The sequence below is a fragment of the Ovis canadensis genome, chromosome 24 (genome assembly GCF_042477335.2).
Source record: "Ovis canadensis isolate MfBH-ARS-UI-01 breed Bighorn chromosome 24, ARS-UI_OviCan_v2, whole genome shotgun sequence".
NCBI lineage: Eukaryota > Metazoa > Chordata > Mammalia > Artiodactyla > Bovidae > Ovis > Ovis canadensis.
In genome coordinates, this window is record NC_091268.1 from 25,022,154 (window position 1) to 25,035,855 (window position 13,702).

Genomic DNA, 13,702 nt, shown 5'->3' on the forward strand with positions numbered 1-13,702 from the left:
TGTCTCTTTCTCAGAGTTAGCTTTTTCCTTTAGGGACCAGGAATTCATCAGAGACATACAAATAGGAACTAATGATGCCCTCTTCTTAAGAGAGAGGGCCTCCCTGATAGCTCAGTTGGTAAAAATAATCTGCCTTCAATGCAGGAGACCCCGGTTCAATTCCTGGTGCGGGAAGATCTGCTGGGGAAGGGATAGACTACCCACTCTGGTATTCTTGGGCTTCATTTGTGGCTTATATGGTAAAGAATCTGCCTGCAATGCGGGAGACCTGAGTTCAATCCCTGGGTTAGGAAGATCCCCTGGAGAAGGGAAAGGCTACCCACTCCAGTATTCTGGCCTGAAGAATTCCATGGACTGTATAATCCGTGGGGTCTCAAAGAGTTGGGCGCAACTGAGCAATTTTCACTTTCTTAAGAGAAGCAGGAAAGGAATTGTTAGTAGGTGAAATCATGCCAGAAAGAACTAGCCTTGGGTTTCTTATCTCTGGTTTCTCAGAAGCAAGAATTGTTAGGGTTTGGGACTTCCCGGCTGGGCCAGTGGTTAAGAATCCGCCTTCCAATGCAAGGGGGTGCGGGTTCAATCCCTGGTCAAGCACTATGATCCCACAGCTGCTGGCATCCTGCACGTTCACCAGCTGACTCAAGTCTTTGAGAGGACAAGACCAGCCACCGCAGCCAGCACCAGCCACTGAGCTGGCTGTGCTTCCCACCCTGTCGTCCCACCAGGCCTGGTCTGGTTTGTGCCCATCCTCAACACTCTTGCACTTGGAGGACTGATGGTCTCCTTCAGAGCAAAAGCAAACTTCAGTCTGAGGGCCCTTGTTCTAGAGGAGACGTGGGTCCACAGCCTCCAAGCAGTGACCTTCCTAACGGAACGACCTTTCTAACTGAACCTAACAGACATCCTTTCTTTGGCCCCCTCCCCGCCCCAGGACATGCAGGTGACCGGCGTGGAGGACGACAGCCGCGCCCTGAATATCACCATCCACAAGCCTGCATCCAGCCCCCACTCCAAGCCCTTCCCCATCCTGCAAGCCACCTTCATCTTCTCAGACCACATCCGCTGCATCATCGCCAAGCAGCGCCTGGCCAAGGGCCGCATCCAGGCAAGACGCATGAAGATGCAGAGGATAGCAGGTGAGTGCAGCACCCCTCTCTGGGTGTCCTCTGAGCCATCAGCGTGGGTCTCACGTTGACCTCGAGCGCCCTGATAACTCCTCTAGGAGAGGACACCACGGCACAGGAGTCAGTTGTGTTTTGGTGAGAGGATGGAGAATCCTAAGCGTTTGGTTTCTAGAATGTCTGAGGCTGCTCAAAGAGATGCAGCCATCCATGTGGACAATGGTGCTCCCCTCCAGCACACGGCGTCCTCTAACTTATATTTGCAGAGTGCCTTGATTCTCATTGCCTGGAAAATTCTGTGGACTGAGGAGCCTGGTAGACTACAGTCCATGGGGTCGAAAAGAGTCAGACACGATTGAGTGACTTCACTGCATTTCACTTTGATTCTCGTCTACCACTTCTGACCCTTAAAACCACCCTGGAGATGAGTAGGGCCTGTTCACCCATTTTATAGATGAGTAAACTGAGGCTTGGTGACTTGTCCAAAACCACACAGGCAGCTGGTTGGCAGAACCCAAAGGCAGGACTTCCTGTGCTAAAGCCCGTCCCTTCCTCCTCTTCATTCCCAGCTCTCATGAGAGGCAGCCCTGCCTGATGAGGTGCCCAGGACCCAGCACTGGATTCGCAAGCGTCATGTCACGTGGCGCAGGGATGTGGTGAATCAGTGAGGAGGCCCTGCGCCATCCAGTGTCAGGAAGGCCCCAGCTTTCTTAGAAGGTGCTGATGTGAGAGCCTTCCCTTCATCAGGGCAGAAAGAACAGCATCCTCCTTGGGGAAAAGGCATTCTATCAAGTCCTGAAATCACCACCAGCCTATCTCAAGAAACCAGGGCCTTTTGGCTCAAGCACTGAGCAGTCCGCTGGGGGAGAAGGGGAGTGTTCTTGAGGGGTCTCCTGAAAATAAACACTTAGAGGGCGGGGTTTCTGGGCATGGTGGGTTCAGTGATTTCCTGCATGTGCTCCGTTGATCGGTGCAGGCCTGCATCACACATAGTCCGCATCTTATTTCTCACTTAGCTGAAACTTGGCCTCCGAAATCATTACAGAAGCATTTTGTAATGTGCAAAGTGACTTAAATCATTCAGTCCTTTCTCTAAAGATTTATTTCGAGTGTTTTTTTTTTTAATGTAAAGCAATCTCTCACAGTTGGCATGAAGGCTAAATATTTCATTTGAAAATGGAGAATTATGCTGTGAAGTGGCTGTTAGAACTAACGCCTTGGGTATTTCTTTTTTTTTTTTCGGCCGTGCCGTGCGGCATCTGGGATCTTAGTTCCCCGGTCAGGGATTGATCCTGTGGTCCCCTGCGTTGGGAGTGTGGAGTCTTAATCACTGTACTGCCTGGGAGGTCGCACATGTTGGGTATTTATTAAATAAATTTTAGAAGGCCCCTCCAGATTTTGCTGTATTGTGAGATTTGTGTGTGGAAGGGAAGACAGTGACAGATACACAGAGTCATAAATACACAAGCACAGGTGCGTGTGTGCTTGCTCTCACACACTCTTCCCTGCACACATAGATTTGTGAATTTCATGGCAGAACTGGCCCCATTTGTGTCAGGGTCTGAAACCATACGCAACGCTAAGCCTTGGTACGGTTTTTTGCGTATGGAAACCGAGAATCTGAGGTGAAGCTGGGCCTGGCCTTCCTCTCTGAACCCCGCACAAGGCTCCCCTTGTGTTTTGAGCCTTAGTCGAGACCCTCGGTGTCACGCTGGTCTCCCCAGCTCAAGGCTACCGGCTGCCTGCCTAGAATCGCCCAAGGGATGTGCCTAGCTGGGCTGCAGCCACACCAACTACAGCCACCCAAAGTGTTATCACCTACACTCCCGTCGTACGTGCTGAGCCTGAACCACGGGTCTGTTTGAACACAGCCCTTCTGGACCTTCCGATCCAGCCGGCAACTGAGGTCTTGGGGTTTGGACTCGGCTCATCCTCCGCCCAGCACCTGCCCTTCCGCTTCTACGACCAGTGCCGCCGCGGCAGCAGCGACCCCACGGTGCAGCGCTCCGTGTTCGCCTCTGTGGACAGGGTGCCAGGTAAGCGCCACCCCAGCCCCCGTGCCACCTCCTGTCCCTGCCAGGGAGAGCGAGAGGGTCGGCTCCAGGACCTTCTGTATCCTGAGCATTTGTAAGCATCCCTTCCCCTCTCAGAAACCCAGCTTCTTAGAACTTATCAAAGTCCAGTGCAAGATCAAACACAAGCCCCAGAAAGAAATCTTGACTTTCCCTTTGATGTTCCATCACCGGGGTTTGGTTTTCCAGAGATTTGTTTGAGGATGTTTGAGGATGTAGAAGAGCTTCTCAGAATTAAGACTAAAACTTTCTTGGAAATACTTAGAGTATTAGTAACGAGGTTGTGGAAGAGTCATTTCCTTTTCCATGTAGGATGACTAGAAAGAGTTGGTGTGTGTGGTTCCTGTTTAAGCCCCTAAAGAAGTGAGAATTCAGAAGAAGGTCCCACTGCCCACGGGGTGGCTGCCACTGTCTTTTTTCTGGGAGCTTCTCTTCCCACTTTCACCGAAGTACAGCTCTAACTTTCCTCCCCGCCTATCCGAAAGAGAAGCATTAATAGAAAATTCAAAGTCTCCTGGTGGAGCTAAAAGTACCGCTTCTCCACAAGGGCCAGTGGGCTCCCTCTTCCTGTTCTGATATGTCTGTACCCTGACCTCTCGCAAGAGAACCTTGCCTTTGTTTAGAGAACCTCAAAAAACTGGCCAAGCTGTTCCCTGCAACTTCACCCCTCCACGCTTAGGGCTTAAAACCTCAACTGCAAATGTTGCAGAATGTTTTCACAAGCAGTTACCCAGTTAAGAATCGGACGGTAGATAGAACCTGACCCATACCAGGGTCCCTGTTTCCCTTCACCTCAGATTTTGTTCTTCGATTTGACTCATTCATTTTAGAAATACAGTATATGCTATACGTGCTAAGTCGTTTCAGTCGTGTCCAACTCTTTGCGACCCTGTGGACTGTGGCCTGCCAGGCTCCTTTGTCCATGGGATTCATATAGTATATGCTATAAGCATATGACTTCTTAAAACCCAAACAGGACATGGTAAAATGAAAAATAAGACTGCTTGGCCCCAGAGGTGACCATGGTTAACAGTTTCTTGCATGTCCTTCCAGACATGTTTTGCTTGTCTGTTTTTACACCCCAGGGTTATACCGTATGTGTGATTCTGCATCTCGCTGTGTTTGATTATTGACAAGTCAGCGTTACATGGAAGCATGTGTAAACCAACTTCATGCTCATTCACTGTGGTATAGTATTTTTTCGTATGGATGGACCAAAAGAATCTTCTGTAGCATTTTGTACTGATGGGCATTGGATGCTGGTCACTGACACTGGACAGTGATGCTGGTTGTTTCCAGCGTCTGGCCCATCCATCACAGTGTCTCTCGTTGGGGTATCCTTGTTGTAAGTGTGCAAATGTCATGTATCAGTGGGATAAATGCCCAATGGTAGCTCTGCTGAGTCAAAGGGGAGGTTTTTCATCTTAGTATATGTAGCCCCAGAAAAAAGTGTGCCAGTTCACGCTGCCACCCACAGCCTGCGATTGCTTCCATTCTTAAATACGGTCCTAGGTTTCGAGACTGACTGCAGTCCTGCCTCTGTTTTCAGCCATGAAATGTGAGACAGTTCTGCCTGCTGAAGGGTCTGAAGGGTTCTTTGTTAAAAATTCTCCAGATTGGGACTTCCCTGGTAGTCCATTGGTTGAGAGTCTGCTTTCTAATGCAGGGGACTCGGGTTCGATCCCTGGTCGGGGAACTAGGATCCCACATGCCACAGAGCAGCTGAGCCTGTGAGCCGTAACTACTGCGCCTGTGCACCACAACTAGAGAGTCCATGAACTGCATCAGAGAAAGATGCTGCACAATGCAGTGACGACCCCACATGCTGCAACCAAATAAATAAACATTTTAAAAAATTCTCCAGATTGCCTCATGCTCTGTAGAGATGGTTGCTAAGTAGACATAAATGATGACCATAAGTCTGCTGCTGCTGCTGCTGCTAAGTCGCTTCAGTCGTGTCTGACTCTGTGCGACCCAATAGACGGCAGCCCATCAGGCTCCCCCGTCCCTGGGATTCTCCAGGAAAGAACACTGGAGTGGGTTGCCATTTCCTTCTCCAATGCATGAAAGTGGAAAGTGAAAGTGAAGTCACTCAGTCATGTCCAACTCTTCGTGACCCTATGGACTGCAACCTACCAGGCTCCTCTGTCCATGGGATTTTCCAGGCAAGAGTACTGGAGTGGGGTGCCATTGCCTTCTCCAGACCATAAGTCTAGGTTAACTAAATACAGACTAGCCTGGTAAGAAATCATTTCTTTCTTCCTTTCCTTTTTTTTTTTTCCTCCACACAGTTATAATTCTTTTTTTTTTTTTTTGGCTGCACAGAATGTGGGATCTTAGTTCCCCAACCAGGGATCAAACCTGTACCCCTTTCATTGGAAGGGCAGAGTCTAACCACTGGACTGCCAGGGAAATCCCACACACAGTTGTAATTTTATTATAACATGCCTATAAATACCTCTTTGTAATTTTTTTTAATTGAAATGTAATTGACGTACAAGATTCTGTGAGTTAAGAAATAATTTCTTTAGGGTCATCAGGGCTTCTTTGAACTCAGAAAGTAATGGATTAAGGAGGAAAGCTTGGTCCTCATTTCCACTCCCTCATCTTTGGAACAAGGCGAGCATAAAGTAATCAACAGAGCCAAATGTCAAGTTCTTGGGCATCTGCATGATTCCCGCCCCCCCCAACCCCCCCGTTTGCAGATGGCTGTGGGATAACTTCTCCCATCCCACCTGACCTCCAGAGAGGGGCCAGGTTGTCCAGTGCTGGGGGCATCGCCCTGCCTTCGCTGGGCTGGGCCTGCCTTGCAGAGGGCTTGGCACAGCTGGGATGCCCGGTGTCCTCTTGCTGGTCCCAGGGTCAGGGTACCAGGTGGGACTGTGGCAGGTCACAGGAAGCTCCTGAGAGTGACCACTCACTCCTTAGCAGTGTCTCCCACGACAGCCCCTGGCAGGGCTGGTGGTGGGGAACATTCTCAGAGATGTGGCCACAGGATGGCTGCTCCAGGGCCTTGGGTAGAGAGGCCTCGCTGCCTGCCTGTCCTAGCCTGGGCCAGAGATGTGACCTAAAGAGCCAGTGGAGAGTGTTGAGGCTTCGCATGACTCAGAAAGAGTCAGCGTTCCCTCAGAGAGGGGCCCCGCCCCACCCCCGCCCCCAGCGCCTCAGCACCTGCTGCCTCAGGATTTGGCCCCACAGCTGCCCAGCATCTTGGCATCATCCCTCATCTTTTCTCTTCACTCTCCCACACCCACTTCTGCTTTGCCTCTGGAACACACCGGGTCCTTCTCCCTCTCTCGGCCTCCAGCGTCTCTCCCCGTCACGGCAGCGGCACCCACATGCTCTCTGGCTTCCAGGCTCATCCCCTCCCTTCCATGCAGCCAGAGGGATCTTTCTAGAACATAAATCACATCACATCATGCCTCTCCCTGCCACTGTCCTGTAGCTTCCTCACTGAATTTAGGACAAAATCCAGGTCTCTCGTTCTGGCCTCCGTGCTCTTCGTGCAATGAGTCCCAGCCAGCCTCTCAGACGCAGCCCTTCCGAAGCCTTCACCCCATCCCCTGCCCGAGGCCCCCACCCTTGCTGCTCCTCCAAGTCAGCATGTCTCCAGGTTTGGGCCTCAGGATCCCTCCTTTTTTGTTTGCTTGGTTTTTGGCTGTGTGACATGTGGGATCCTAGTTTCTCCACAGAGGACTGAACCCACGCTCCATGCAGTGCAAGCGTGGAGTCCTAGCCACTGGAACTCGAGGGAAGGCCCAGCCCCACTTTATACTCTTTGAAAAGCATTAAGGGACCCAAAGTTCTTTAGTTTGTATGGATTATACTTATCCATATTTCAGCTATTGGAAATTAAACCTGAGAAATACTTTTTAAATTTATTTATTTAAAAAATAATAATAACCCACCTTATGTAAAGCAATAAATAACATAGTTCTTTATGAACAAGTCTGTTTTGAAAAACAAAACAAATAAAAGTTAATATTATATTTTTGCAAATCTCCTTAATATCTGGCTTAATAGAAAACAGCTGGGTTTTCTCATAGCTGCTTCTGCTTTCAATCTGTCATGCTGGCATGGACTCCGGAAAGCTCCTTTGCATCCTCCTGGGAGGATGAGTGTAAAAGGAAAATGCCGTCGTCATCTTTATGAGAGTTCTGACCCTGGGAGGCGCCCCCAGGGTTCCCCAGCCCATGCTTTGAGAACCACCGCCTAAGCTCACGGTGCTCTCTCCTGCCCCAGGGCCTTGGCCCTGCATGCTCCTCCCTAGATCTGCATGTGGCCACTTCCTGATGATCACTCGGGCTTCAGGCTGCGTGCCGCCTCCCCAGAGAGGCCCTTCCTGATCCCTGCTGCCCCCCTCAGCCCCATCACATTAGCCTCTGTGGCCCAGTGGCTCTGAACCTGGTCGACATATTTGGGTACCCTCCTCCCCCCAGGAAGAGTGTCACTCCCTTGGGGACCTGGAGTGTTCCCGTCACACAGCACCTTCATTCAGCCTCCACCGAGTAAGGAGTGAGCCTCCGTCCTCAGTCTCTGCACAGCCTCAGGGCAGCACCCACCCGGTTACCTTCTCCCTGCGAGAACACTAGGGAGACGAGGAGTTCCCGCAGGGGCCCCAGACACTGGGTGGTTTAGGCTGTGGTACTTCGGCAGGGGACACCAAGGAACTGAGACCCTACCCCAGGTCTTCAGCGGCATCCCCCCACCTCAGCTTCAGCGTTGTCACCGAAGCAAGTGAGATGCGACTCCCGTCAGTTGCACGTCAGAGTCACCACGCTCACCTTCCTCAAAGAGTTTGCCAGAGGGCTCCTCGCAAACCCGGCCCAGGTTGGTCTGCGATGCTGTGGCGTCCGTACCTGCCATCAGGGTGTTGCTCTGTGTCCGTCCCTTGCATGGACCGCACTGTTGCAGCATACCCCCTGCCTGGAGAGGTGTTGACAAGGGAAAGCCACAGCTGGCCACCTGCCCCGGGGTGGCTGCTGGAGGGGCTGGCTCGATCGTGACACATCCCCTGCTGCTCTCTGCAGGCCCAGGGAGTTGTCACAGAGCCATTTCTTGATCATATTTGATGAGCACATACCTTTCATTTCCTTGGATGAGATGTTAAAAGTAGAATATAAATCAGGGCTAATAGGCAACTGGCCGCTTCGGTGTATTTTTCTTCTCCCATTTGGCCTTGAAAAATATCACAAATTCTATCTATTGGCCAGCTTTATGTTTATGGCTCTTGCCCCCACAGAATGTTCAGCTCCAGGAGGGCAGAGGCCGGTGAGCGTGCCTGGCCAGGGAGAGAGGGTCAGCAGTGGCCAGTGTGTTGGGTGGGCGGGCGCAGCCGGGTCTAGAGTCCAGCTCTGAGGTCAGTGCTCCACGGCGGGTGCCTTCCAGGACCCGTTCCACTGACCTGTGGTGACAGCCAATTGCCAGAACCTGCCAAGAGGGGGTGGGGTGTCCAAAACTAGCCTGCAGGGCAGTCTTTCCATGGACACTCGTGGACCAGCAGACCCCAGAGCAGAGGCTGTTTCCAGAAGTGACCCCGGACATCAGAGGGCAGTGGCCTCCAATCTGAGGGCCAGGGCTCTGGCCTCCCCAAGCCAACCAAACCCCCTCTCCTGGGCTGCTTCTGGCCCAGGGCTGCTCTCAAGCATTCACCTGGGTGGGGGTGGCTGGTGACAGACCCCCACAGTCCCTCTTGGTCAGGTCCTACCCGGGCCCTGCCTAATTCTTACCCAAACAGAAGGGCTCTAGAGCCCAACTTGTTGGGGGATTGCAGTGGGACACAGCCAGGCACATTGACACCCACTGGTGCTCAATGACATGTTTTAACAAAAGTGACCCTTCCCCAGCTGAGGACCGTCAGCTGCCCTGGACCAGTCGGTTACCTCCAGGGGAGGGTCTGTCTGCCTCTTTCACTGCCCTCCACCCTGTTTAGGGTAGTCCTGCACCGTCTGGCCCTGCGCACTTTCCACAGTCGGCTCCCCTCTCTTCTCTGTCCTGGGATGTCTTGGCAGATCATACAGCCCAGCATCTCAGCTGCGCTGGCTTTCTGTCTGCACCTCCTGAGCACCAGGCGTGTCCCCTTAAGGACCACTGTCCTCACACTGCCCTCTGGTTAGAACCAGGAGCCCTCTGCGAGCCTGGTACCTTCTCAGCGTTCAGGGTCTGCTCGAATTTCTCCTCAGAGGCCTCCCCAGGGGCCCCAACGCCCGCTGCCCCAGTCATACAGCAGCTGGGTTTTATTTATTCTATTGTGGTGGAATTCATACAGCATAAAACCAGCTATCTGGAAGAACACCATTCAGTGGCATTGGTACCTTCACATTCTGGGCTACCAACCCCTCTGCGTGCGTGTGTGCTCAGTCACTTCTATCGTGTCTGACTCGTTGTGACCCCCATGGACTGTAGCCCACCAGGCGCCTCTGTCCATGGGATTCTCCAGGCAAGAATACTGGAGTGGGCTGCCATGCCCTTACTCCAGGGGATCTTCCCGACCCAGGGAGCAAACCCAGGTCTTCCATGTTACAGTCGGAATCTTTGCCATCTGGACCACCAGGGACGCCCTTCTTTAACTGAGAATCATGTTTTGGCAGTGCATCCACGCTGTGGCATGTCAGAGCTCTGTTCCTTCTCACGGATGAGTTATGCCCCACTGTGTGGTGGACCACCTTTGGTGCATTCATTCTCCCACCTGTAGGCAGCCCTGGCAGTTGTCTCCACCTTTGAGCCAATGCAAATAGGGCTACTGTGAGAGTGTGTGTGTGTGCCAAGTTTTTGTCTGAACACTGACGTTCAGTCTTTGGGGATTTCTACCTAGGAGTGGAATTGCTGGGTTGAATGCAAATTTAATTTTTTGAGGCGCAGTTTTCAGAGCCCTTCCCTTTAACTAAAGTTGCCCACTTGTCTTCTCCATCACTGTGCCGTGCTAGCGTAGAAGGTTCTGGGGCCCTGTTTATATCGCCCTCTGTGGTCGACACTTGGTGGGCATAGAAGGTTCTGGGGCCCTGTTTATATTGCCCTCACTGGTCGACACTTTGTGAGCGTAGAAGGTTCTGCTGCTGCTGCTAAGTTGTTTCAGTCGTGTCCGACTCTGTGCAACCTCATAGACGGCAGCCCACCAGGCTCACCCGTCCCTGGGATTCTTCAGGCAAGAACACTGGAGTGGGTTGCCATTTCCTTCTCCAGTGCGTGAAAGTGAAAAGTGAAAGTGAAGTCGCTCAGTTGTGTCTGACTCTGTGCAACCCCATGGACTGCAGCCCACCAGGCTCCTCTGCCCATGGGATTTTCCAGGCAAGAGTACTGGAGTAAGTCGCCATTGCCTTCTCCGAGAAGATTCTGGGGCCCTGTTTATATTGCCCTCTGTGGTCGACACTTCGTGAGCACAGTAGAAGGTTCTGGGGCCCTGTTTATACTGCCCTCACTGGTCGATACTTCGTGAGCGTAGTAGAAGGTTCTGGGGCCCTGTTTATACTGCCCTCTCTGTTTGACACTCCATGAGCCCATTGGTGCCCATTGAACAGGCAGTGGGCAAGGCTTGGTAGCTGAAGTTTGGGCTGGGTCACTGCTGCCTCTCTCACCCCCAGGTCGGGCTCCTGCCCCAGCTCAGTGTGCCGGCGGGAGAGTCAGCTTTTCTCCCTTCCTGTCCCGCTGGGTTTGGGGTGCCGTCTGTCTCTGGGTAAACATTGAAATCCCTGAGCACAAGGGCAAGTGCCATACCTTCCCCAGGTGTGATCGTTGTCAAAAGCAAATAAACCAGCCTTATCAGTTCCTGACCCAGGACACTTAATAGTTCTGTGGAAAGGCAGCGTCGTTCCAGGACCAGCCTTTGGCAGCTGAGTAACTGAGGAAGAATGCAGGATCACAGTGCACCTGGTGCCAGCCCAGCTGACCACAAAGCCTTGAACTGTCATCCAAAAAAAAAAAAGTGTGGGGTGGAGCAGGAGAAAAAAAATCGATGTTTAATTCATAGACCTCAGTTCTGACTTCTCCCCTGGGGAGAACGAACTACTAGGTGCTAATGTCATCTCGTGGCAGTGTTTCCCAGAAACTCCTTTTTTCAAGCCTGTTATTTTTCTTGTTTCCGATTATAAAACTGAAGCCAACTCTCTCCTTCCAGCTCCCCCAAGGGGGAAAAAAATACCCTTTCTGGACTCACATGGGAAGGAGAGCAGCCCCCCACCTCCTTCCAGTCTCCCCAGCCCCCTGTTAACACCTCCCTGCATCAGAGATTCCAGCTACTGGGTTGGTGAGTTACAGAGAGTTACAGAGACTTGAATCTGATCTTGAGGCCTGTTTTTGTTTTTGTTTTGTTTTTTAAGCAAAACATAATTAAGCTGCTAAACACTTTATGCAGGACTCTCAGCTGATCTTCCTCAGAAGGGTTTTACCACTTTCCTTTTCTGCGCATAAAGAAGCCACCCACACGCCCAAGGTCACACTGATACGTCTTCTTCAGCAAGGCTTTAACTCAGGTCTGCCTGGTCGGACCCTGAGCCCCCCACCACCAGACCCTTTCATTCCTGACTCAGTTTTGATGCTCCCAAAGTGAATTCTCCCCACCCTAGGCCTCAGTGGTATTGGACAAAAACCGTATCTTTGGCTCCAACCCTCAGCGTGTTTTGGACAGCAAAGTCATCCATTTCTGGAAGTGTGGGGTACAGTTTGACCGGAAGCGTTAACCATGCCAGGCACTTTGTATGCATTGATTCTGTCCTCCGCACAGCTCTGAAAGCGAGTGTCCCTTCCCCTGCTCCTTCTGTACCTCTGAGACCTGTACCTCCACTTCTGCCTCTGAATACCACCTTCTTGAAAGCTCAGATGGTCAAGAATCTGCCTGCGATGTGGGAGACCCCGGTTTGAGCCCTGGGTTGTGAAGATCCCCTGGAAAAGGGAATGGCAACCCACTCAACTATTCTTGCCTGGAGAATTCTGTGGACAGAGGAGCCTGGTGGGCTACAGTCCATGGGGCCACAAAGAGTTGGACACAACCAAGCAACTAACACTGGGCATTGGTGATGGCCAAGCAGCTTCACCTGACGGCTCTGCCACCTGTCTCTAAGTGAGAGGTCGGGAGGGCAGAGGTCAGGAGAGAGGGGACTCTTGGGGGCCCTGGCCCAGCCAGCACGCTCCCATCCCTGTCTTCTCTGTGACACACCTGCTCCTGAGTCCACCTACTCCAAGCCCACCTCCGCTGGATAGGGGACAAAGCTGCAGAGCTGTGATGCAGAAAGCCACCCTTCTCCCAGGGTCACTGCTTCCCAGCCAGGCTTGGGGTCTGGGTTGCACAAGGCCATCCTCATACAGATTTGCTCCTGGTCTACCATGAATAAAAAAGCAGAAACGAAATTTCAGAATCCTGCCTGAGCAAAAGCAGCAGGATCTGCGCTTCCTTCAAAGCTGCCTGGCAGATGTTTCTAAGAGATCAGCCTTCGAGTGGCTGGGTCGAGGCGTGGGGCCCCTGAGCCAAGTCCATGGGGCCCCTGCTTGCCATGCTGCTTCTCGGAGCCCGCAGGGCAGCCGTGAGGAGGGAGCCTGAGGATACTGTCAGGCTAGGAGCACCCACGAAGGAACCACATCCCCAAATCTGGACACCAAGGTTCCCTTCCCTGGAATGTGCTCTGCTCCCCCCGCCACCCCGCCAAAGACTCTTTCCCCAAAGACACACCAGCACTTGTCTGAGGAGCCTTCTTATGAAACGCACACCCCGCAGGCAATGCCAGCCACGGGGCCCCAGACAAGCTTTTCCTGAGAGGTGGCAGCTGGGATGAGAAAAGAGTTCCGAAGAACTGAGTGTTGCCTCGTTGCTCGGGGTCATTACCCACCTCAGACATTGAAGCAGACGAGTGCCCTGGGGACACCAGACGATGACGGTGCGTCAAGGAGCAGGTTGCAGGCAGGGAAGAGCTTGGGGGCCCGGGCATCAGATCGTAGGAAAAGGCCAAAGCCCCAGCTTCACGCTGCCTTTTGACCTTGGCGACGCCTTAGAATGTTCTGTGGGCTCAGGCGGGCCCACACAGGGCAGCCTCACTGGCAGCACAGGACAGGAGGCAAGTGCCAGGGCGAGGCCCAGCTGCTCACGGGCACACCCATCCCCGCCCCCAGAACCCGGCTCCTGTCGCTGCTCGACTCCAGATTTCTTGGTTGAAGTGAAGCACATTTATGGCAGCACAATCGGAAAGATGGAAAAGTACCAAGGAAAGATAGAATGGCCAGGGTCCTGCCCCGTTGTTCTTTCTGTTCATCCTTGTTGCTGTTTCTTTTCTCAGCAGCAGGGCTTGCCCAGGTGAGTCCTCAGAGGAGGTGGCTTAGCACAGCCGCAGAGCAGACAGTCAGGTTCAAGTCCTGGCTCCACCTTGTCCTCATTACGTGGCCTTGGGTCAATTAGTCACCCCTCTGGGCCTGTTTATTCATATAAAAAATGGGGGTGATGCATAATAGTGTGAATGCACTTAACACGACGGAGCTGTACACTGAATAACAGTTACAGTGGTACATTTATGTTATGTTTATTCT

The 13,702-nt window shown here is 52.3% G+C and overlaps 1 protein-coding gene across 16 annotated transcripts in view; it reads left to right on the top strand.

Moving 5' to 3' along the window:
• Window positions 1-13,702, top strand: part of CLEC16A (C-type lectin domain containing 16A) — a 235,284-nt gene that overhangs the window by 172,152 nt on the left and 49,430 nt on the right. For 10 of the 16 annotated variants that reach the window (XM_069569950.1, XM_069569948.1, XM_069569949.1 and 7 more), the window contains 2 exons: window positions 932-1,136; window positions 2,993-3,157. In XM_069569950.1, the coding sequence (XP_069426051.1) occupies window positions 932-1,136; window positions 2,993-3,157 (370 nt within the window). The remainder of the gene's footprint in view (window positions 1-931; window positions 1,137-2,992; window positions 3,158-13,702) is intronic. The other 6 variants (XM_069569951.1, XM_069569953.1, XM_069569955.1 and 3 more) reach the window with 1 other exon arrangement.